At 42.4% G+C, this 27,345-nt stretch overlaps 1 protein-coding gene across 5 annotated transcripts in view; it reads right to left on the bottom strand.

The window, feature by feature from the left end:
* The window catches only part of DGKB (diacylglycerol kinase beta), a 438,667-nt gene that overhangs the window by 274,155 nt on the left and 137,167 nt on the right, over positions 1-27,345 (bottom strand). For all 5 annotated transcript variants that reach the window (XM_083186797.1, XM_083186798.1, XM_083186799.1 and 2 more), the window contains exons 10-13: positions 21,384-21,501; positions 14,958-15,046; positions 14,760-14,876; positions 729-827 (exon numbers count right to left, since the gene is read on the bottom strand). In XM_083186797.1, coding sequence (XP_083042923.1) covers positions 729-827; positions 14,760-14,876; positions 14,958-15,046; positions 21,384-21,501 — 423 coding nt within the window. The remainder of the gene's footprint in view (positions 1-728; positions 828-14,759; positions 14,877-14,957; positions 15,047-21,383; positions 21,502-27,345) is intronic.

Raw genomic sequence — 27,345 nt, 5'->3', positions numbered from 1 at the left:
TGATATGATAGACAGGCAGACAGATAGATAGATAGATAGATAGATAGATAGATAGATAGATAGATAGATAGATAGATAGATGATTTATAGAATGATATAATGATAGATAGATAGATAGATAGATAGAAAGATAGATAGATAGATAGATAGACAGACAGATAGGTAGATAGAATTTATAGAATGATATGATGATCGATAGATAGACAGACAGACAGACGGACGGATGGATGGACAGACAGATAACTATGTTTCTATCATAGATTTCCACATTGATTTGGGGCTGATCCACGACCCATTCAGTTGGCTGCAGTGACATAGCGCGTCCGTGCCTCCCAGTATAATCTGTAAGATGCTACTGTATGTGTGGACAGTGTCATCATTCAGAATAACCTCTGGATGAGAGACCTCTGCATTGCAGATCCGCAGCCTATATCCCCAGCAAGTACTGACCATTAGAATACCTTCAGCTTTCTGGGAAGCTGGATCTTTAAAAGATGTAAAACGTAAGAGTGACCTGCTGCAGCGCTTCTGGTAAGCACTATATAAGTAATAAAGTCTGACTCAGCCTCCGTTATTGCCTATCCTGATGAAACTTCATTGTCATCTTAATGGGAAAGCAGTATATTAAGAAATATACATTTCTAACAAGTACTGTGGTTACGAGATACGTGCAGATTTCTGCCATGCTCTCGGATCAGGCTGCTAAACAAATCCAACAATGAACTCACCAACACAACCGGACAGATTGATGTGGGTGGTAGGATGTGATCCTTCAGCGGTCCGCAGTCACATTCAGGCTTCAGATGTGACGCACATTTATTGTGTAGCTGTGGGTGACAATACATTAGTCATTAACGCATTACATAATATATCATATCCAAAAATTATACACACATATATATTTATTATTTTATTATTTATTAACAGTTTCTTATATAGCGCACACATATTCCGCAGCGCTGTACAGAGAGTATTTGAACATTCACATCAGTCCCTGCCCCAGTGGAGCTTACAATCTATATTCCCTACCACATGTACACGCACACACAGACATTCTAGGGTTAATTTTATTTGGAGCCAATTAACCTACCAGTATATTTTTGAATTGTGGGAGTAAACCGGAGTACCCGGAGGAAACCCACGCAAGTACGGGGAGAATACACAAACTCCACACCGTTGGGGCCATGGTGGGAATGTAACCTATGACCTTAGTGCTGTGAGGCAGTAATTGCGGCGGCAGCCATCTTTGGAGAGGCGCAGGGTCTCTAATGCTGTCAGAGACTCGGAGCCTCCACGGCACCAAATTAAAATATTTAACTCCCGCTGGCAACAAGCATTTAACCTCCTATTGCAACAAGCATGTAATCCCCCCTTGCAATGAGCATGGAACCCCTGACAATGAGTATGTAACCCCTATGGCAATGAGCAAAGAATCGCCCCGGCAACAAGCATGGAACCGCTGGCAACAAAAATGAAGGTAAGCAGCAAATATGTGCCTAACAACGTGAATAATCCCAGTTAATCACAAATATTTCATGCAATTAATTGCGATTAGAAATTGTAATCGGTGCCCAACTCTAATCTATGTATTACCCAACAGTGGTGTGGTGCCTATAGTTTAAATAGTTTAAATATACAGTCCATAAAACTTGATCCAATGATTGATTATTTCAAGCCTTCACTTGGTTGTCACAGATATTACAGTGTGGAAACATCCCAACACGTTTCATCTAGACAAGACTTCATCAGGGGAACATTTTACCAATCTTCCAGCAAAAATTGATTCTAAGGAAATCTTTATAAAAATCCCTTTTTTTTCTTTGAGATTGGGAAGTATTCCTGATCCTAGACTTTATTCGAGTTCTCAAAAGGAACTTTATTTGATAAAAATAATTTGTGATTATATCAACACCATAAAAACACTTCAGGTATGCTTATAAAGCCGATCCCTAATAAGTTTTAACCTTATCCAATATGGAAGATGGATATCTGTTCATCCGGGGTTAATAGTAGCACATTTTTAAGGTCTATCTCTACAGGGAACCTCTGTCTCCTACAGGATATGGCAGGCAGAATATATATATATATATATATATATATATATATTTGGTTGTAGGCGCGGCACTCAGACTTATAAAGACGACATAAATGAAGGCAAAGACACGGCGGCAAAGTTGATAAGACCGCCGTGTCTTTTGTCTTTATAAGTCTGAGTACCGCACCTACAACCAACTATCTACGTACTTTGTGTGGGCATCGGCTGCAGCTGATACACCGGTCGTTTGGAGTGCCGAGCCCACAGCAACTATATATAATGTACAATTATTAGAGGACACAATGGGAAAGTGAGATGCCACCCAGGAAATTCAGTGTGTATAACGTATTTACCTTAAATAAAAAACAATAAATTTAGAAATACAAAAAAAAAGTACAGTAATGTACAGTAAAACACTTTAATAACAATATTTCACAATTAAGAACAATGTAAGATGGAGATCGCTTTTTCTGTATATCCAATGTTAATTCTAGGGAAGCCAAACCCGGGGCATTTTTTCAATTCCGGAATTCGGGATTGAAAAATTCTCAAATAAAGGAAGTCAGATTATATTATTTACGATACAAAGAGTAAAAATTCATAAAATCGAATCATACCCAACTGTTGCCCCGTTTTTCACAGCAGGGCAGCAGTACTGGCAGGTCTGCCCGTGAACAAGATCTGCTAGCACTCCCAATTTGTGAATGTGGATGAGTTTGTGGATGTGGATGAGTAGGAAGTGTGGATGAGCAGGAATGAAACTATAAGTCCCAGCACTCCCTAAAAGCAAAACTGTGGCAAGGCATGCTGGGACTTATAGTTTCACAACAGCTGGAGAGCCATAGGTTGCACCCGCGCCTTGTTCTCAGTATGAATGAGCGTGGATACAGCTGTATATTGCTCGGCTCCCATTTGCGGAGAGTAAGGGACTCAATTTGCATAGCAGAGGTGTCACATTGAAGATCTGATCTAGAAAGTTCACAGTGTTCAACAGGGACCCCCATAAGGATGTATGGGCTTAGCTGAACCACAGTTGGTTCAACATGAGAGTAGTCAGCAAGCCTGGTGTGGTCAGGGCAATGTCAGCCAGTGGCGCATCAGGGGAAGGGGGATCATCTCCCACTTGGAAATGCAGTGAACCACTCAAACACAGTGGTTAAGTATAGTGTTTCCACCCAAAAAGCAAATGCACTTGATCAAAACTCTATAGCAGACCGCTGCTGAGCTCCATAACGAGCTTGTGAAGATGTGAACATGGCGACTTCTTCAGACTTCTTCACTTCTTCACTACAGGAAGATTATGTCTACTTGACCTACGCACTGCACTGCCGGAAACCGATTGCACATCCCTCGTATGAGAACACATCTGTACAAGAATTGCTGGGTGCAAAGCATTTTTATGTTTCTGACGAAAATGAGGCAATAAAAGAGAACACTGTATGGTGAGAGAACCAAGGGATGCAGAACTCTAGATCCAAGGGCAAGCTTGTGGTTTGCCCTAATTAACGTTTCCGGTTTTTGGCAAACCGCCAGTTCCCACCCATATATTTATATGGGAGGAAAATCCCCAGAGAATCGCATGGGCTCCGCTTGGGTAAAAGATCAGCAGACCTCAGCCAATCAGGAGAGCTTTACTACTTTGTGCTCCTTGATTGGCTAGTTGGTCTCCAGGTGACAGGTGTCATGTGGAAGCCCGTCATTCGGGAAAAGAATCCATGTGTAATAACATAGAAGTTATTTTTCAAATGGAATGTTTCTATGGGCAACTAATCAGATTCTTTTTACAGTACTATGTTCTAGAAGGTGCTAAATAAATAAGTAGTTTCTGATTGTTTGCCCATAGCAACATCACATCTGAAATAGAACTCCTATCTTATTAAATAAACCCCTGGATTCTCTCCGTTTGGCTTGGTTAGGAACAAGCACTTTTTTTTATTTTTTAACTCCCAGATTCATCCTTGCATTCCTCCTTGGAATAAAGAAGATCAATCTACACTATGGATTCTACTGGAAAAGAGGACCAAAGGGCTATGGGGGTATGGGGGTATGTGTGTGTGTGTATGTAAAGGCCCCCATACATTAGTCCGACTTGTCCTAAGGACAAGTCGGACCTGATTTCACCGTGCAGCTCCCCGGGAGGGGGAAGCACGATTAGGCACTTGATGTGCCAAGGTTTGCATATGATAAATCGCATGGATTTATCATATGCGGTCCCCGGGGAGCTGCAGGAGGAGGGAGCCGTGCGGGGGGGTCATCAGCGGGCGGGGGATGCCGGCTAATAGAGAGCCGAGCAGGGGGAGGCTGCATATGGAGCCGGGCAGGAGGAGAGTGACAGCGTGAGCAGCGCGCTGGGCAGGGAGGATGACGCTGGCTGCCGGGCAGTGGCGGGAGCCGGGAGGAACACAGATAACTTGAAAAAAAAAAAAAAGCCCATACAGAATGACTAGCAAGCCATTGATTGGCTGAGACCTCTCTCAGCCAATCAGCGATTGGCTGAGAGAGGTCTCAGCCAATCAATGGCTTGCTAGTCATCTGTATGGCCTTTTTTTTTTTTTCAAGTTAGTGTTAGAGATGGCCAAAACGGATCATTAAGCTGAGCCGGGGCCGACGGATCTCTCAGTGGAAAGATGCGTATCTTTTAGGCGGATCCTCAGCTCGCTTTAAAAAAAAAGGGGGGATATACATGACCGAGTAAAAACACTGATCGATGGCTGGGTGCAGAATCGCCATCGATGGAAACCATCGATGGCGTCTGCACCGATGGCCATCCCTGGCAGCAGCAGCTAATCTTTCTATCACTTGTAGTCACAGCACTGTACTCAATCTACAGAGGTAGTACATCTCAGCTGCCACAGGTGGTAGCACCGAGATCAGGAAAATGTATTGTAAACTGAAACGGATCACCTTTTTGGGATTGGCGGCTCATTCGGTCTTGAATGTGATCCGTTCAAAAAGATCCGGTTCGTTCGCGAACGACCCTTCTCTAGTTAGTGTGTTCCTCCCGGCTCCCGCCGCTGCCCGGCAGCCAGCGTCATCCTCCCTGCCCAGCGCGCTGCTCCCGCTGTCGCCCTCCTCCTGTCCGGCTCCCTATGCAGCCTCCCCCTGCTCGGCTCTCTATAGCTGGCATCCCCCGCCCGCTGTCATCCCCCGCACGGCTCCTGGGCTGAGCTGCACATAAGATTTAGCAAATCTTATGTGCAGCCCGTCCGACCTCCCGACCCCGATCCGATGCGCACAGGACCGCGCATCGGATCGGACGGGGTGTCTGCAAGTGCGATTTGGGCCGATTTCAAGGCCCGATTCATCCGAATCGGGTGAAATCATGCCCAAATCGCATAGTGTATGGGGGCCTTTAGTGTAGTGTGCATAAGTGTTCATTAAAGCTATACTATGACGGTGTGTATGTGTGTCCTATCATTATTTTGTTTTAGTAGTGGAGCTACAGGTACCAACAGCCCTTTAATGCCCCAAATTATGAGACCTCTTGTTCCACAAGTAAAACACAACATTAAACTTTATTTTACACGTAATTGCAATGAACTCTCCATCAACAGCCCAGGGGTGGCCAAAATAGTCCCAGGCTTGGGTGGCCTGGAGGGAAAACCTTTTATTGCGGAGGTTTCCACTCCCCAGGGAACCCTGGCCAGGGCTGACTAGTAAGGGTGTTAACGTCACGGCTGCAGGGCCAGCAGAAATGTGTCCCCGGCCGTTGGCATTAACTTCCTGACATAGGCCCTTATTCTGATTGACGCGGACTTTACCGCATACTTTCGGATCGCGTGTTTTCGGCGTCTGCGCATGCGTGGAGAACGCAACGCGCATGTGCCACGCCTTGACTCCGTACCAGTTCGGCCAAATCCCGTCCAAAACTGTTCCCCGCAATCAGTCGGGAAATATGGGCGTATTATGGGCGTCATGCGGAATGACACATGGGCGTAGTTTCAAAGTGGGCAAAACGGGGCGGAAACATGGGCGGATACGGGGGAGTACACTTATGTTGGGGGGCGTACATTCGGATAGCACTCCGAATGCACGCGATCAAAAAGGGCAGAAATGTGCGGTGTCCACAAGTGTACTATTGCTTAGCGGACACCACTCGTTCATGCGGTAGGCGAACGTACGCCTAATGACTACAAGCATTAACACCTGAACCCAATAGAATCGACTCCTTTACGCATTACTCACTAATAGGACGCTTGTCAGTGCTTTAATTGAAACCATTGCACTTCAATTGCTGTAAGGGTTAATGTGTGCAATGCATGTGTTAGGCATGCTTGTAAGGATATATTGGCATCTAATTGATTCCAATTCCAAATAAGAAGTTTTTTATGAGGATAGGTAATTGAATAAGTGGGTCATGTGATGTATTGCAGAAGATACATAATAGTGGGTTGTTTGGCGTAAATACTCCGCTTACGTGCGGTAGCACCGCTTGGCTCCCGTTCGGATGCGGTATTCCCGAGCATACTCTGTAATACTCTGTAATACCGTGCAGAATCTGAGTGTTTCTCCCGCACACGCATGGTTTGTATGTCGTCCGTAAACACGCCCTGTTCTTAAAGAGTGAGTCCGTCCGAATGCGGAGGACCCGTGGGCGTTTCTACGGACGATGGCCGCACGCGGCAGAACACCGTGGCGTGCGGACCGCACCGTAAGAATGCGGGAATATCCGCACCGATCAGAATAAGGGCCATAGTATAGTCCGGTGCTAATTTCGAAAATATGGGGATAACACCCCCCCCCCCCCTCACCACTCCATATTTTTGGATGCAGTACCAATCTGAGAGCTCGCAGTTGGTTCTTTAAATACAGTGTATTTTTAGAAACACTTTATTTTTAATTTTTTTTAGCACTTTTTACAAATTTCCACACAGAAGTGCTGCACAGATCTCACTGTGCGGGAGCATTTCCCCATGGGCAAACACAGAAAACATGGAGGTAAAATCTCAATCTAATTCGTCATCGAAAAACACGCTTTAAGTAATCTCGATTCTTAGTCAATTTAGGAGATGTGTCCAGCAAATCTCCCCCGAGTTTCTGCGATGTTCAGCGTGATTGATCTCGACCAAAATTGGATCAATCCTGATTCTTAGTAAATCTATCCCATTAAATTTGATGGCATCTAGTCTGCCCCTTTTTAACTGTTACCTTAAAACCTATTAGATCCCTATTGAAGAATCTGGTTGGTTAATTCTCTATGTTATGATGTGTTACGTGTTATTCAATTTATTATTACAGTAAATCTCACAATGTGGGAAAAAGAAGCATATTCTGTAATAATAATAATAATAATAAAATAAAAAAATAACAACCAGTGGCATAACAACAGCATCACAGACCCCGCGGTGGCAGGGAGGTACTGAGAAAGTGTGAGCACCGGGGGGTCTGCGGGGTATTGTTACCCACTGCCGCCTGCCAGGACCTGTCGCATCTGTATATGGTCCCGTCCCGTATCTCCAGACTCAGAGTCCTGCTGCTAATGAAAAGTGACACACACAAAATGGCTGCCCCCATACAGCAGACTGTTTTTGTGGCCTCCTCTAGCATCCTTAAAAATGGTCTGTTGTATGGGGGCAGCCATCTTGTGAGTGTCACTTTTCATTAGCAGCAGAAGCTAGGAGAGCCAGGACGGGACTGTAGACAAGACCAGCGGCAGCCTAATTGCTGAGGGGTAAGGCAGGGGGGCGCTGCCAACATTTTAGGCAGGGGGGCTCAAATTTAATAGTTACTTTACTGTCAACAACAATATCTTACAATAGAAAAAACTACATGTGACCAATTATTTACTCACACAGATATAAAAATCGTGTTGAACTGAAAAACAATAGGAGAGCATACGATACAAATATATCAATTAATGCATCCTTTAAATAATGCAAGTGTATAATGAACTAAATAATTTAGCCAATTAAACCCCCCCATCAGAATAATACAGGCCTATATGTGTGTGTGCGTGCATGTAAGTGTTGACGGTAACAATGTTACAAGGCTGCAAGCAATCATTAAACCTGCATGGAAATTATTTATTTTATATAGTTCTTTATTCTATGCATTCATTTATACAGAGTTCTTTACTTTGTCAGCATTTTTTAATGAATTTAAATTCTACACCTTTTTGGAAAGTATCACACGTTAAATTGAGCAAAAGAGAATCATCGCATGAAGTCGTCATGTTTATTTAAAAGGTTGTCACATAAGAAATTGCAAAAACTTTGAATGAAATATATCTCAGTAGGTAACAGAGGACTGCGACAGCGGGATACAGTCACTAGGTCTACAAGAACTGGGTCAAAAAGCGTTAGATCGTCACCAATCGGTCGACATGACTGAAGGTCGACATGGGGTTGGGATGACAGGGTCATAACGCTACAGGGTCATTAGGTCGGCATGGGGAAGGTTAACAGTCAAAAAGTTGACATGGTTTTTTCACTTTTGTGAGCCGGCGTGTGCCGACAGGCGGTATTTCATGCCCTAGGGCGTGGTGGGAGAATAAAATTGTGTGCCGAGCGCAGCGAGGAACCGTGCCCCGAAGCATGGCGAGTGCAACAAGCCATGCGTGAAAACGCGGCACACTTTTTTTAGTGTCGACATTTGGATTAAAAAAAAAAGTGAAAAACCCAATGTCGACTTGTGACTGTTGACCTTCCCTATGTCGACCTAATGACCCTGTCCCCTTAATGACCCTGTCGACCTAACCCCTTGATGACCTTCAGTCAATGTCGGACTTTTGACTGTCTACCTAGTCCCTATAGACCTGTCAACTGGATTCTGTGCATGCATTCTACCCCACTCCCACCCCCACCCCTCTCTACACATAGCCTACCCCCCCCCCCCCTTTCCCTAACCTAACCCGCCCGGCATATATAAGTTTGGCCAGCATTGGTATTAGTAGTAGTAGTAGTAGTACGTTTATTTATAAGGCGCCGCAAAGTGTCCGCAGCGCCGTACATAGCACCCCTGGGACGCTCAATGCACCCCTGGTACCGAAGAAAAAGATCCTGAAGGTCACCGTAGATGCTGGGGACACCAAGGATGCCGTGGGACCATCAGGGGGACCAAGTAAGTATGTTAAAAAAAATCCAAAAACCGTAAAAATCCCTTATCCGAAATGCTCATGGTCCCGAGCATTTTGGATAAGAGATACTCAACCTGTATTATTATTATTATTTTATTATAAACACAGGTGATTTACAGTAGATTTAATGCTAGGATAAGATGTAGTCTGAGGGGTCAGTCCAATTATCCATGATGCTCTTTATGTGCAAGATCAATGTGGCAGCGACCACACTTTTTGGCGACCTCAACTTGCACAAAAATGCTCAATACCCCATAGAGGTACCAGCAATTGTGTGCAAATTCAGGCTGATTTCAGCCCATGAAGGGTGCAAGTTGGGGTGCAGTTGCTGGCATTGAAACACTACAGCAATAGCACATCCTACCCTTTGCCAACAATAGGATTGACCCCTTAGAGTGTTGCTAGGCTTTCCATCTTTTATAACTGTACATTTTGCAAAATGTGCCCCAACATTACTTAATCCAGACAAGCAGCTGCTAAGCCGGATGGAGTGACCAGGTGCAAGAACCGGTAGGAAACAGCATGGCCGCCTCCAAACTGTCCTTATTCTGGTTAGGCATTCCCAATTCTGGATGACCTGATTCAGAGTTTGTTACAATGTTGATGTAGCATTATCATTGTACATGTATCTTGCGGTGGCAGTGAAGATTTCTTTTCAAAGTGAGTGAGTATTGGGGTGGGGGGTTGGGGGGTACCGTTACTTGGGATAGGAATTGATGTGAATGCCTGAAATAAAACACTGGGTAATTTGTGTGTGATCTAAATAATCATTAATATATAAATAAATCGCTGGACAGTGTACTCCTCACAGGCAGAACTTTAAGAGGTATATCAAAGTTCAGCCAGGGAGGACAAGACTGGGCAGAGAGTGCACCGCTTCTCTGCACAACCAAGCAGTGGTGGACGGGTGCCTGCGCTCACATGATACAGATGCATGGCGCAATGCCCTGGTCTGTTTAGATAGCTGGGTCAGAGGTAGCATAAGCCTTCAGAAGTGCAATGCACGCCCTTGTTGGCCATGTCAATGTCCCACTATATCCCCTGTAGGAACATTTTAAATGGGCTTCTTTCCTGTTTGTTAAAAGGTCCTGTCCCCTTGTGTCACATGATTCATCTTGAGACATGACATATCATATCAAAATGCATAACTAGATTGATAGCAGCCAGAGATATGAGCCAGTGGGCAATATTCAATTGATGCCGGATCCATTTTTCCGGAATGGATCTGGCATCCATTATTCAATTCATCGGCCAAATCCTGATTTTGGATTTGGCCGATGATTGACACTCACCCTGCCGGCGCTCGGACCGGATGAGTGCGGCAGCGGGAGATGGCAGGGAGCGGCGGGGGACGGTGAGGGAGCCTGGAAGGAGCCGGGTGAGCTGCTCTCACCCGGCTCGGCGGCGGGTATGTACGGGAGGGTGCGGGCTGCGGCAGACAGGAGGACGGCGCAGTGTAAGCTGCTGCTGTTCACCCGGCGCCGTCCTCCCTGCCTCAATTCGGCATCTTGTTATGCCGGATTGAGTATGACGGAAACGCAGCAGTTTTGGCTGTGTTTCCGTCAAAATCAGGTGAATTAACGGCTCTTCCGTCGTTCCACCTGCTTTTCGGCACGTGGAAACATTTTGACATGCCGAAAAAAACAAGCTAATATTGAATATATCGGAACCCCTTCTGATGTATTCAGGTCGAAAACTGCCGTCTTTTCGGCAAGACTGCAGTTTCAACACAGATTGAATATACCCCTGTAACTTCAATAAATGAATTTGTATTAGAGTCTATATAAAGTGCGAGTATTTTTATTAAGTTTTCAATTAAACACTTTTAAAATATATACTGTACAGTGACTCGTTTTACTATAAATGTAACAGCAGCATTTTCGGTGTTCCCTTTAGGAGAGCAAACTAAGCCAAAATACCATATACTATAACTCTAATCACTAAATGCCGGTGTTGTAGACACTTTAGGACAGAGTACCTGAGATAAATCACTTTTATAGACTTCTCTTTATAAACCTCAGATAGGCTGTATATATATAGTTTGAAATACTGCTGTAAATTGTTATAAGTACATACTAAAGATCAGAGATGTCAATAGTAAAAAATATGTTGAATAAAAATAACCCACAACATTTTAGTGCAATGATATACAGTAGCTACAGTAGGCATAAGGTTCTCTGCTCTAGAAGACATCTAATGCTAAACTCAGGGGTGCTCAAACTATTTTGCTCTGGGACCCCGTCAGGCAATAAAAATGATTACAGGACCCCAGCAAGTTACTACTGAATGGCCGCCACATGTGTGGTCAGTGAAGTGAAGTGACTGCTTTTGTAACAGGGAGGCAGAGGGTAATGGGGGAAGGAAAAGGGTGACGGGGATGGAATAGGGAAGCAGAGGGTGTTTACTTAATGAGTTATACCCTGTCCCCCCTCCAAAGACACATTAGCCTGATGATCAGCAACATAGAGTCATGACCCCATGGTGACGTGGTCGGGACCCACAGTTTGAGAACCGCTGCTCAACTGATCAGAGAAAGTCAAAGAACAAAAATATATAGCAAGAAAATAATGCTTTGCCAAAATTATATACGTCAGAATTCATCAAAAATGATAATTTTCAAACCAAACTGTAGACACAAAATATAATTGTATTCATTTTAACCCTAGAAACCTTTTGAGTGGATTGAAATGGTTTCAAATGAACGGTGTACTATGGGGGTTATTCTAATTCACTCGGAAAGGCACAATCACTCTCTAATGGACAAAACCATATGTCCTGCTGGTGGGGCTGATGTAACATGTGCAGAGAGAGTTAGGTTTGGGTGTTTTATTGTTTCTGTGCAAGGTAAATACTGGCTGCTTTATTTTTACACTGCAATATAGATATCATAGAAACATAGAATTTGACGGCAGATAAGAACCACTTGGCCCATCTAGTCTGCCCCTTTTTTAAACCTGTTGCCTCAAACCATTATTTGATCCTTACTTTTTTTGTAAGGATATCAATATGCCTATCCCAAGCATGTTTAAATTGTACTACTGTATTTGCCTCTACCACCTCTGATGGGAGGCTATTCCACTTATCTACTACCCTTTCTGTGAAGTAATTCTTCCTCAAATTTCCCCTGAATCTTCCTCCCTCTAGTTTCAGTGCATGTCCTCGTGTTCTGGTGCTCCTCTTCCTGTGAAGAATGTCTCCCACCTGGACCTTGTTAAAACCCTTGATAATATTTGAAGGTTTCTATCACGTCCCCCCTTTCGCTTCTCTGCTCTAAAAGTATACATATTAAGTTATTTTAGTCTTTCCTGGTACATTTTGTGCCATATCAGTTTGAAGTACACCCCCCACCCAAATCTTACTCTGCACATGTTACATCAGCCCCACCTGCAGTGCATATGATTTTGTCCATTAGAGAGTGATTGTGCCTTTCCGAGTGAATCAGAATAACCCCCTATATGTTTGGGGCCATATTAAATACATTTATGGTTTGTTTACAACAATAACATTTCAGTGTGATTCATTATAATGTTTCACCAATTGTTAAATGTTGCTTAGAAAACGACAAATTTGATAAACACATATTTAAAAAAAAATCTATAATACAATTATTTTTTCACACATTTTCATTATTTTAGTATTTTTTTTATATAAATTCCATTTCTAAGCATTGTGACTATTTACAAAGATTATAAATTATATTTGTTTGTAGGACAAACTGGATTAAAAAAAAAATCCTGCCATTTAATAATTTGGTAATACAGGTTGAGTATCCCTTATCCGAAATGCTCGGGACCAGAAGAATTTTGGATAACGGATTATTCTGCTTTTCAGAATATTTTTATATTTCAATGATGACAAGCACATGAAATACACACAAAAATATTTAATTTAAAGGCCAAGCAATCATTTTCTTGCACATATTTAGTGCCAGTTACATATCATTCCTCAGTAGTGCCAGTTACAGATGTACCCAGTAGGTTTTTAGCAAGAATTTTCTGGAATGTATGGTTTTCGGAATAATTTGGATAACGGATATTTGGATAAGGGATACTCAACCTGTAGTCATTTAAGACAATACAGGTTGAGTATCCCGTATCCGAATATCCGTTATCCGAATTAAATTAAATAAATAAAACTCACTGGGGACATTTGTAACAGCACTACTGAGGACATGATATGTAACTGGCACTATATATGTACAAGAAAATTATTGCTTGGCCTTCAAATTCAATATCTGAGATAGTACACAAATTTTGTTTCATGTTTTGAACCTTGTTTTTTGAACAAATAAAATATATTTGTGTGCATTTCATGTGGTAATAAAATATATTTGTGTGTATTTTATGTGTTTATACAACATACATGCAAGATACTTCAAAATACATAATTTAAATATTAAAATATTCCGAAATACGGAATAATCCGCTATCCAAAATTCTCCTGGTCCCGAGCATTTTGGATACGGGATACTCAACCTGTATAGTATTTTTGTATAATGAGAAAATAATTATTTGAAAACAATCTGAAAAAAGAAGAACTCTCAGAAAAGTTTTAGTGAAGACCAGCGGATTGTTCAGTTCAATAAAGGGTTATTTTAAAACGTGCAGCAGCGCAGGCACAAAAAACATTACCTACAGAGTTCGGTATTAAAAATTAAAATACAGTAAAATCATTCCAAAATTAAACGTCATAAAATTGTTTTAATAATATAAAAAATAGAAATTGTTAATCTTTAATTTTTATCAACCATTGTTGTACTTCTTTGATAAATGAACAATTAATTTACTGATAACACATAGTAGAAAAAACTAATGGCAGTGTAACTTCAAAAAGTTTGTTTTTGAATGTGACAATTTGATGCTTTGTCATAATTTGGCTATTTTACTGAACTTTCAGCCTTTGCAACTTTTTCTTGTCCAGAGAAACTCTGCATAATCTAAACCCCCATAGCAGATAGGAATAGCAAATACAGAATATTGTATATTAGTTCTCGTCAAATAGGCATTTACTTTAAAAATAGCAGGCGCCACCTAGCTGGAATTTTATTGGCCTGAAAAATTAAAGTGCTACTCAGCATTAATTTTTTTTCAACAAAGCAGAAATATATAGTAATAAAGGTGGAGTGGCTGATATGTTTTTAAAATAACCTTAAGAATAATACATTTAACTGTGCTTTAAGTCTTTGGAACCAAATTAAAGCTTTTTTTGTAATCCAGATTTAAAAAATGTAAATAAATAAAATGAAGGCAAACACTTTATTGTATAAGCATTTCACTACATATTGTACTATGTATGACTTGTATGTGACAAATAAAATTTGATTTGATTTATTGAACATTTGTTTTGCTGTTACTTTTGCATTGTTTATATATATATATATATATATATATATATATATATATGACAAGTTCTATAACTAAAAGTCTAAAATATTGTGTGTAAGAAGTGTAGTAATGTCAAATAAGATGACATTACTGATTTCAACCAATCAAAAGTTGATTTCATTTTCTAAACTACACTACAAAAATGATTTAAAATTTGATTGATTAGTATTTGATATAGCTATTACCACTTTTTCTTTCACCCAGTTTTATAAATCCCCCCCCCCCCCCAAAAAAAAAGGGGGGACCAAGAGATGCAGCTATTTACCGTAATTTGACACCATACACAATGTAGTCCGGTGAGGCCTTGATAACACTTAATGGCTTTATGGCATTTTTCACATTTTGTAGGGCAGTTCCCTTCCACCCAAAAATGATGCATAACCTGCAAAACAAATGAGAGAATATATAAGATAAATAATCGTATTCTGTCTATCAAGTCTAAAGACAGAGGCATGGTACTTACATTTGTGTTCTTTTTTGACTTCACGTAGGTTTTAATGCAAGATGGAGGTGCTCTCGCAACACAACGCTCATGGCAAGTATATTTGCAAACTGAAAAAAAACAAAAATAATATATTGAAAGAAAGAGTTATAAAGAGTAATAAATAAAAATAGGAGGCTATTGAACTTTTGTTTTCAATTCTAGCTGGAGGAACACAAGCACATTTCCAGATAAGGCAACGACAGTAGCTCCCAATAAATCACAACTTCGGCTGTTTCAGTAATTTCAGAAGGTCAATAATTACAGGAAACATTATGCATATAAAACAAGAAAACCTGATCAGAGCAGGGCAGGAAATGCTTAATCCAATCAGTCCCAACGGATTTTTTTTCAAAAATGACCCCCCCACCAAATGACAAGTACTTTGAAGACAAATTAATGGCAGCCAAATGGACTTGTGTCATTTGTTAATAAAATATCTACATTTTCCAAAATATAAGCTTATGAGCAGCTGGCAAGCATGAAAGTAAAAGCCATATGAGTTTATGATGTTCCGTATATTGGTTTATCCGATCCTTAAATAGCTGATTAGTCCATTTCCAGATCGCACGTGTTGTCATAGATGCCATGTACTCAGCACGAGTTCATTTGTAACCTACAACAACACTATGTCTTCATTGCGTAAATTTGTTGCCTTTCCGGAATACACCATCTGCTTCCAACATTTGATTTTCCAGGCACATTATGCATTACGGTATCAATGTCATCACAAGAAAAACAAAACATTGTGTGAGCGAGTGTGTCGATGAAAAGACACATCCATTACACTCAGAAACTTTGCAAACCTTTGCAATATTGTCAACATAAAGTTTGTAATATATATGTTGAGCTAAATTATGAATAGTAGACTTTCGCGTGGTTCCCTACTTGAGTGTACTGTGGCTAAAAATGCAGAGGCCTGGCCTTTATACTCGTATTAGCCTCTGTATTTCTAATGTTGACTGTCACTAGATCTACTCTATAACCCCAAACCCTACAATTACACCTAGTATTTGGAAAAAAATACTCTCAATCTCTCCATTTTGCTATTCTTCCTCTTCTTACCCTTGGTTCCCATTCACTGTCAAACTTCCACTTTAGGCTTCAAACAAGGGATAACTGCTATCAATGTATTCCATTTGGCTGGCATGGAGCCTGGAATTAAGGGGAGTGCAGTGACTTCGACCCATCTACTACAGCGGACTGCTCATCTGATCCTTTGGGCAAGAGCGTAACTACCCTATGGGGCCCACAGCTGAAAAGGGCCACCTTCCGTGTCAAAATGTGTCATAATATAACATTTTCCTTATTGAGTGGAACATAGGGGGCCTTATAAACTCTTGCTATCGGCCTACAATGCCTTTGGGACTTCCTTTCCGCTGTTAGAATTTTTAACAGAATAATTATCACAGTGGAAATGAAATTCTAATTAAAAAAATATGTTTGCATGCTATAAAAAAGAAATAAACATCACTAAAAACTCTTAACAAATTAGTGAAGGGGGAGGGGAGGGGGAGAGCACCCATTTGAAACCAATGTCCTGTAGGAGATGTTGGGGAAACAAATTCTTATACATTTAAGGGAGAATTAAGTGAAAGACATCAGAGAAAAAATAAGCAGAAAAGTGTAGATGAAATTAAAAGTAAATTAGTAATTTGAATTAAATAAAAATAAATATAATGGCTGGACCAGTAATGGAGGGGTGTACATCAGGTTTAAGGTGACCACTGGCAAAAGTATATAGACCAATGGAAGTTAACGCTAAAAAACTAACTAGTAGGGTAACCAGAATGGGCAATCCTTATTTTTTTCAACATGCGGGCTACAAATGCCATTTAAATGAATAGCATTTCTCCAAGCTGTCTTTTCAAACCCCCTCCAGTATGTGAATAATAAAACTTATAACCACCCACTTCTAACAGTTGCACATATAATTACTTTCTGCTGTCTCATGTTTTTACAGGGGGTAGAGTGAGATGGGATTTAGTCGGGCAATTCTACCGGCAATGGAATCAACGTTATACAGTGATAAACTCTATTCATCATACAACTGCCACCACTGACGTGAACAAATACTAACCCATAAGCCCACAATAAATGACATATAAAATACTATCAAAATAGCTTAAGTGCTATCCTGTGTAAGTTATCCTTGATAAATCAGACTCATTTCAAAGTCAGCAACTAAATCACCATTTTTGAGATTATTCATACTAAATGGGCCAAATGCATCAATCATTGGATAGTGATAAAGTGGGTAGAAATACCAACCAATCAGCTCCTAGCTGACATTTTTCAAACACAGCCTATAACATGGCAGTTACCGTCGAAGCTGATTTGTACTGTATCTCACTCAACTTTATCACTGGCCAATTGTTGATACATATGCCCCTATGTGCGTGTGCACACAAAATTGATAAATTCAGCTTCCGGGATTAAATGTATTTTATTGGGTTATAATATGACAATATGTTTTCTACCTACTTAAGGAACTGCTACTACAGGTCGAGTATCCCGTATCCGAATATCCGTTATCCGAATTATTCCGAAATACGGACATTCCAGAAAGTGAAAAAAAATTTTTTTTTTGCTAAAAACTCACTGGGGACATATGTAACAGCATCACTGGGGACATGATATGTAACTGGCACTATATATGTGCAAGACAATGATTGCTTGGCATTCAAATTCAGTGCTGAGATAGTACACACATTTTGTTTCACGTTTTGAAACCTTGTTTTTTGAACAATTAAAATATGTTTGTGTGTATTTTATGTGGTAATAAAATATATTTGTGTGTATATTATGTGTTTATACAGCATAAATGCAAGATACTTCAAAATACATCATTGAAATATTAAAATATTCCGAAATACGGAATAATCCGTTATCCAAAATTCTCCTGCTCCCGAGCATTTTGGATACGGGATACTCAACCTGTACTTATATTTCCTACCATACAAAATATTTAAGGACAAAATAACATTAATTCTAATACATTAGCATGGATCAATACTTTTAATACTTGTGAATAATAGTTGACATAAACATTCAAACATGGATTTAGATACATTGAGGAAATGCAAATCAAAAACTACAAATACGTACGTTCTAAAAAAATCAAGAAGAAACAAGGAATAAATTCATGAAATCTAGCTTTTACTGAGCCCTGGGAACTCAATAGATATATGTGGAATTTATTGGCAAAAATATACATCAATCTTGGAAACTGTGGAATCAATGACTGCAATCAGCTGTATAAATATGGGCAATGCTTTTTGATCTACCTTCTGATCAATGGAGTACCCTACAGATGTGGTCTCATACATTACTGATGCAGTCACGCCAAACAACCTGTCTCCTTGTGTGACTCTTACATGTGTTACCCGAAAAATCTATCTTAAGGCCCACATGCACTCGTCCGACTTGTCCAAGCCATAAGACGGACAAGGTTTTTCTTGAACTTCCCAGGCCCTGGTGAACCCTCACATCTGATTTCACACTTGATGTGCCATTTTGTACATGTGATTTATTGCATGTAAAAGGGATACCGGAGAGCTGCCGGGGGAGTTCATAGAAATTCGGATGCGATATATCACAGGTGCTAAAAAGCACCCGAGACGTGCACCTGACGGCTGCACCTACGATTTATCTTATGTGCAGCAGTCCGACCTCAGAACAACACACAGGACCACACATCAGGTGTCAAGGACATGCCATTTGGTAGTGGGTTCTTTATGCGGTGTGAGAGAGCTATAACTTGGGCTGACCTGTTATCCTTAGGGTCAGTTATCCTTAGGGTAACACTTGTGATCGTCCACATATTTTATGATTGGCATCCATTCTTAGGATTAGTTTTTTTCTTTTGTTATTATGGTATGATTATTAATTTAAAAAAAGGATATTTGTTTTACCTTTCCTTTCAATTTTTTTTAAAGTAATTTCTACAGAATATGGGAGGTATGCAATCCCGGTTCACAGCCGTCGATCCCTCCTGCGATCCAGGCCCGTTTGCGGTTTGCTCGACACCAAATCAGCAGGCGGTATTCAATGTCCCGTCTGCTAATCCGTGAAAAAAGGGGGCGTGTCCGCAAAATGGCCGCTGATTGTTGATCTACAAGAAGGATCGCGATAATCCACAGCCATTATCGGCAGAACGGGCCAAACAGCATCTAAAGCTCGTTCTGCCGTGATCCCTCTCCAATGCTGTCGGTAAAGAGAGCATTGAATAGGGCCCCACCGCTATTTCCCGCGCCGGGAATAGCGGCGGAGGATTGCATACCCCCTATATACACCCCTTCCAGGCAAATCAAAAAGCTGCTTTCTGCCGCAGTTACATGTGCTTTGTCTACCTGCATTAGTAGGAATAAAGTTTCCTGCATCCCTCTGCTCATCCATCTATTCATCTTTCTATCTCTTTACTTTCTCCTTGAGTAATAAATATAACTGTTTCATTATTTAAGACTGGCTGGTTACTCTATCATCTCACATCAGAAGAGGTCTGTGGTGGAGGATTGGGAGTTTGGCTCAGCTTCTATAATTCACTTACAGCATAAAGTGATATATTCATTGCTTGTCTATGGCGGGGAAGAAGAGTAAGTGGGTTGTGGTATTGGCACAGATCAGAAGCCATTGAGCTTTCTAAAACACCAAGGGTTATTTACCAAGGTCACTTACAGGTGCATTACAGAGAAGATGATCCTATTATCTGTCTGATGCAAATTGGGCGGTCGTTCCGTAACCTGAAAAATCCAAGTCGGAGCCACCAACGACTTTGTCATTTGTAGTATGAGGGGCTCTGAGGCATATATATAGAGTCCTGAGAGGGCGTTGAGGCATATATAAGGGCATAATGAGACTCTGAGGCAAATATAGTGGCCTGAGGGCTCTCTGAGGCATACGTAGGGGCTCGAGAGGGCTCTGAGGCATATGTAAGGGCATGAGGGGCTACGAGTCATATACTGATGTGTCCCCATGCACCTTTGCTGCTGTCAACCAAAGCAGACACTCATGGCACGTTAGGTTGCATGAGAATCTTCCAGCATCTAGTTTCTTATTTGCTGACAATGTGTCTTACTCATAAGTGTCATATATCAACTCAATCAGCATAGTCTGTGTATGTATGGGGGGGGGGGACATCTGTAACTGAGCATGAGGATTTTCCGATGAATATAAAGGGGCATGAGGGAACTCTGGGTCATATTGAGGGGCATGAGGGGACTCTGAGGCATATAAAGGGTCATGAGGGCGCTTTGTGGAATATAAATGGGTATGAGGGGCCTCTGATGGCAAAAAGGGCATGAGTGAGATTTTTTTTTACAGTAAGTGAATGGCCTGAAATCTTACAAATAAAATCAGCAGCAGGCCATACTAATTGCAGCTCCCACTTACGTGTGCTATGATATAATGTGTCTTTTTGATTGTATAGGCGTCTGTTTTGCATTGCAAATGTGATAAATAGTACAATGGGTCCAAATTCGGCCCTGTCCTCAATGGTGGGTGCATGCGCATAGGCGCTAATGTGGATGTGCAAACCTCCCACAGAGAGTGCCTTTGGTGAATTTTTAATTCACCGGAGCGCTCACTGAATGATTGACAGGTGGGAGGGTTCCGGGGTGGACACCCGGCATTTCAAAAGTGTGCCCAAGAACAGGGTGGACATTTGCGAATGTTGTCAGTGCCCGCCCCTAATTGAAAGAAGACCGTTCAACTGAAAAATAAGTCCTGGCTTACTCACAGCAGCGAACAGAAGAAAATCATTCAATGGTCAATCGCCACGTAGCGAGGGGATCTGTCCGGCGGCTTGGGAGCGCATTCACGCTGACGTGTTCCCTAGGCTCTGAATATACACAACCTTGCGAGCAGATCTGAATTGGCCTCGGCATGAATATTGGTCCATAAATCCATACCTCCCAACAGTCCCGATTTTATCGGGACAGTCCCGATTGTCAGGGCCTGTCCCGCTGTCCCATCCGCGGGTGGCAGTGTCCCGCGGTGTGGGGGGGCTGTTGGGAGTCCCCCCTGTCAGCTGCTAAGCAGCGGGGAATAAACGCTGTGCGCATGCGCACAGCATCTATTCCCGCAGCCAGGGGGCTGGGGACATGGCTAGAGGCTCACAGAGCCTCTGGGTCATGCCCCCATAGCGGCAAAATGGGGGCGTGGCCTCGCGGGGGAGCTGCGAGTATAGGCCACACCCCCGAATTAGGCCATGCCCCCCGAAAATTTCGACGCGCCTCCGGCGCGCAGCAGCAGCGTCCCAACTGCTGAGCTACAAAAGTTGGGAGGTATGTAAATCGGTTGCAGCCGTTGTGTACAGACTGACGGCGCGCAGTGATGCCTGAAGGCCAGGCTGCTTTATGCAGTAACTGTGCTCTGGTCCAATGAACGTAACGTTTTTTTGCCACTTACATGAGCAGGACAGTCCTTGCTTTCCCAGGCCGATCAGCATGTTCAAGCAGAGGTTGCAGTAGGCCGGTTTGTTAAAGTGCTTTAAACGCCAAACGTGCTGCCCATCGTCCTTTACATTCTGTGGATAACAAAGCTCAAGGTTAGCTACTGGAAAATATACCCCCATATGTATAAGGTAGTGGCGCAGATACATTTCAGAGATTTTGCAACATAAAGCAGCCAATGAGATGTCCGCATGGACCAATCTTCTGTAAGCCAGTAAGTGATTCCGCAGAAGTTACACGAGTAGAATGGGCTGGGCACACAGTTCGGTTTCAACTATTTTTTTCTATTCAAATTTACTTATAGAAGCAAAATCAAATGGAAATCGAATTCATTAGATCCCAATTCGATCGGGATCAAATTGGAATTGAATAGAAACTACATCACACCTTGGGAGTTATTCTGATTGACTCGGAAAGGCACAATAACTCTCTAATGGACAAAACCATATGCACTGCAGGTGCAGGTGTAACAAGTGCAGAGAGAGTTACATTTTAGTGGGGTGTCTCAAGGGGCGGATTGGCCATAGACCTTCCCTAGATTCCCGGGAGGCCGATGTACCTAAAATATGAGGCCATCTGTCAGCCAGTGACTTAGGGCTTGATTCTGGTTGATCTTCGCAGCTTACCGATTGCCATAGAGCCAGCATCACCGCCGCCCTGCTGAAAATACACCTGACATATTTTTGGCTGTTGGGGCGAAGACAGGGCGGGCAGCTGACATCATGTGACATCAGCCGCCCGGCAGGCATTGGCCTGCCCCCGTACCCATGGGAATGCCCAGTATATTCATGGTGCCTATGAAACGTTAGGTGTTCCCGTAGTCCAGCTCCGCCCCAACCCTCCCTCCCCAGTGAGAACGTCCCGACGACTGAGTAAATCAAGGAGGCCGTTCGCAGTTGGGGTTTGCACATGCACAGAAATGCGCAAACTCCAACCACGAGTGTCCCAGAATGAGCCACCTTAATTTGAATATGTTGCCCTGACCAGAGTTGTGGCCCTGTCCACCTCCTGTCTCACACACAAGCAACCTTTGCCTGTTCACAGAGCAGAGTACCTGATGCTGCAAATACTCACATACCCTCCAGGAGGAACACAATGCTTTATTCCCTTTTAATGTACCTGTGGTGAGAAACCTTTCTTAGTAATAAACCTTTTAAAAAACAGGTTATGGCGATCATGAAATAAGGGGGAAGTCCAGAAACAGAGCCTTCTGTCCCTCCTGGGATGGGTCATGTTGGAAGGGGCTCCTAGCCGTGTACTGTTTCTTTGTTTCTTTTATACATTTTTTGAGGCTGATAATGATGACTGCAACATTGTTCCCCATAGGCGTCCATACCCCAGACCTGCTGATAATGATGACTACCATATTGTTCCCCCATACATGTCCATACCCCAGACCTGCTGATAATGATGACTGCTACATTGTTCCCCATACACGTCCATACCCCAGACCTGCTGATAATGATGACTGCCACATTGTTCTTCATACACGTCCACACTCTAGACCTGCTGATAATGATGACTGCCACATTGTTCCTCATACACATCCATACCTTAGACCTGCTGATAATTATGACCGCCACATTGTTCCACATACATGTCTATACCCTAGACCTGCTGATAATGATGACTGCCACAATGGTCCCCATACATGTCCATACCCCAGACCTGCTGATAATGATGACTGCTACATTGTTCCACATACATGTCTATACCCTAGCCCTGCTGATAATAATAACTGCCAAATTGTTCCCCATACACGTCCATGCCCCAGACCTGCTGATAATGATGACTGCCACATTGTTCCTCATACACGTCCATACCCCAGAACTGCTGATAATGACGACTGCCACATTGTTTCCCATACACGTCCACACTCCAGACCCGCTGATAATGATGACTGCCACATTGCTCCCCATACACGTCCATACCCCAGAACTGCTGATAATGACGACTGCCACATTGTTTCCCATACACGTCCACACTCCAGACCCGCTGGTAATGATGACTGCCAAATTGTTCCCCATACACGTCCATGCCCCAGACCTGCTGATAATGATGACTGCCACACTGTTCCCCATACCTGTCCACACTCCAGACCTGGTGATAATGATGACTGCCACATTGTTCCTCATACACGTCCATACCCCACAACTGCTGATAATGATGACTGCCACACTGTTCCCCATACACGTCCTTACCCCAAAACTGATGATAATAATGACTGCCACACTGTTCCCCATACACGTCCATACCCGGCCTAGACCTACTGTTAATAACTGCCAAATTGTTCCCCATACACGTCCACACTCCAGACCTGCTGATAATGATGACCGCCACATTGTTCCCCATACACATCATTACTCCAGATCTGCTGATAATGATGACCGCCACATTGTTCTTCGTACACGTCCACACTCCAGACCTGCTGATAATGATGACTGCCACATTGTTCCCCATACACATCCACACTCCAGACCTGCTGATAATGATGACTGCCACATTGTTCCCCAAACACGTCCATACCCCAGACCTGCCTGCCACATTGTTCCCCATAAACGTCCATACCCCAGATCTGCTGATAATGATGACTGCCACATTGTTCCCCATAAATGTCCAAACCCCAGACCTGCTGATAATGATGACTACCACATAGTTCCCCATACACGTCCATACTCCAGATATGCTGATAATGATGACTGCCACATTGTTCCCCATAAATGTCCATACTCCAGACCCGCTGATAATGATGGCTGTCACATTGTTCCCCATACACTTCCACTCGGAGGGGGAGTGGCTAATTTTTTTTTCAATGGGGCGGGGCTTGATGATGTAGGGATCCATCCCCGTACCCCTATTGGCAGCTGAAAGTCTCCCCAAATGCCATCCAAACCACAGGAGATTAATTCTTGAAATCCTGGATTGGACTTTGTATGATGACCCAATCATGGACTCCGTTCTTCTTAGAACACCATAGTGACCCAAGCAGGGACATGGCTGTACTCGGAACATCATAGTTCAGACGTGTTTGGTTTTAAGCAAAACCGGATCGCTTAACTCTATTAAACATACGTAGCTACTACACCTGAATATGTAGCAATGATTATATAGCTTGTATCCAAGGCTTTAGCAGAGCAATATTCACAATGTCACAATAACGGTGTGAGTCCACTAGGACAGGAAGTAGGTGTCTCTCCCTCATGGCACCAGTGGTATGATGACACATGCCCTGCACACTGTGTATTCTACTTCACATGTGATGTTGCAATGGACAACCAATCAGAATCTACTTATTTATTTAGCACCCTCTAGAAGATAGTAGACAGGATCTGATTGTTGCCCATAGCAACATCACATGTGAAGTAGAATACACATATTAGTAAATTTCCCCCTGGGTGTCAGCACTGCTCATCCACTACAAGCTACTGTACTGTATGTCACTGCTTGTATCCCATGTCTGCAATGTTCTACTGTAAAGGCCCATACACACACAAAGATGTGTCAGTAACGACCCATCATTAACTACCATCTTTCATTTTCACCCTTGAAGTGAAAATGAACGACCTCAGCATTGCAGGTGATCACTGGTGCACAACGGCTGACAAACGACCACAAACGATGCAGGACCTTTCTATTGAAAAAACAAACAATGTTAACGACCATAGCCAAATTGACCTGCATGCATTGACGATGGCTATGGTCTGTAACGACCCACGGGTACGCGCATCGTTGGTAGTCGTCCATCATCACAGCATAAACAGTAGACGATGTTAAAAGATTCACCTCCTAAACGACCCTGAACGAAGTCGTTCTGGGTTGTTCAGGAGGTGATTTATAATGGGGTTGTTCATCATCATTAAGAAGACATCGTAGTGTGTGTACGGGCCTTTAGTCTTTTGCACTTTGTATATATTTATGTACCTGTAGTATGTATGGTGCTGCAGACCACTCATAATACCAAATAATAATAATAATGTAATAAAGTGGTCCTTTGCAAGTAAATTCATAAAGCCTACATATCGCATCCCTGATTGAACCCACGATGGAGAAGACACAGGCCAGCTCTTGGTTTTGGCAGCGCATGGAAACTACAACAGTTTTGTGTAACATTATCATTTATGTTATAAACAGTGTTTCAGTGTTTTCTATGAGCTGCTCCTGCCATCTAGTGGCCATAAAACAGAATATATTTTTATTATGGACATTTCTCTAGCTTATTAAATGAATGTCTGTAGAGGAATCCATGACCTGAGTACTGAATCTAGATAGAGTCATTCGTCACCTTGAACATATTGGGGGAAATTTACTAAGCAAAATACGGTAGTATTTGTGTATTCGTATTTTACTAATGTGAAATAACGCTATTATTTTGCATTTTACGACCATAACAACCTGTCGTATTCGGATTTTTAACAAAATACAAATTAATACGCGATCGAAAGTATACGCCTTGAATTTTACATTACTGCAATGTCATTTTGAAATATACTTTCACTATTTCAAAATACAAACGTATACGAATTCTAGTACAAGTAGTGAAAAAATACTCCAAAAAATACACCTTAATTTGCCGGTGTATTTCACAAAATCAGAATTTTATCATGTGTATACCAGGCGTATTCTAGTGCAAGTTGTAAAAAAAAATACGCCCCAAAAAATATATAACTTCATACGACATAGAAAAAAAAGAATAAAAAAAATACAACCTTTGTAAATTATGCTCCGGAATACAAATGTGTAAATGAAAATACTCCACCGATAACAGTCGTATTCAGTATTACACAAAATACGAATACGACTGAGACATAGGGGCGTATTCAATGCGTTTTTTTCACAATGTGCAGCGAATCCTGTTTAGGATTTTCTACACATTCGCAGGGTTCCGGAGGGCTGCAGCATTCACTGCCAGCCCTCCCTGTCACCCTATTCAATTCCTGCGGCGAAGGCAGCAGGGAACCGGGGGGGGGGGGGGGGGGGTTGGAGGCGGCAGGCAGGGAGATGTAAGCCTCCCTGCCTGCCCAAGAATTCATGGGGGAGAAGGAGGGCTCCCGGGGACACAGGTAACAGAAGCTGCCCCCCCCCCCGATGGGAGAGCTGGCAGGGGACAGGGGTAGGGAGCCGCTTCACTGGTCCCGCTCGTAATAAGCAGGACCAGTGTGGAGTGAATATATGAATATTTAATGAGCGGATCCCGGCCCTATGCTGGCGAATGTGTAAACAAAATCTAAAAAAAATATTTAATTAAATATATATTAATGTGCTTGAATAAAAATAGCATGCCCCTTTTTTGACACCAAAAAAAACCCTTTATTTAAAAAGTTCACGTTCCAGTTCACCTTAAAAAAGATGTCGAATGCAAAACGTGAATCATGGCGAAAATCATGGAGAAAGCAGTTCTCCATCCTAGCATTGAATACACTCTCGGCGAATCCCAGTGAAAACCCCATTGAAATACACCAGCGAATTGCAGCGAGCATGAAACGGAGAACTGGCCGGCATTCACTGTTCGCTTTCGGCGAACAGTGAACATTGAATAGGGTGAATCACATTTTCAGTGAAAAAGATTCACTGCAAGGAGTGAAAACAGCCCGATTCACCGAAAAACCGAGCTCGAAGTGTGGCGAGTGTAGCGAGCCCCGCGAGGGGACGCGGAAAACATGTAAAGTAATCCACGTCCGCTTGCCACGCTTCACTATATAAAGTCAACTTCACGCCGACGTGGATAGTTGGGGTATGAAAAGGTGGGGAGGACGCGTTCCGCCGCCGCTCGCCACGCTTCGGTTTGCCGTGGATAGTGGTGTGGTTTTAGAAACACATTCACTATTTACTTAAGTGTATTCATAGTTACCATAGTAACTTAGTTACCGTAACCATAGTAACGGTAATTTATAGACATACATCACAACTAGATGCATATA

This window comes from Crinia signifera, chromosome 5 (assembly GCF_055691185.1).
Source record: "Crinia signifera chromosome 5, ASM5569118v1, whole genome shotgun sequence".
NCBI lineage: Eukaryota > Metazoa > Chordata > Amphibia > Anura > Myobatrachidae > Crinia > Crinia signifera.
This window is presented reverse-complemented; position numbering and strand designations above follow the sequence as displayed.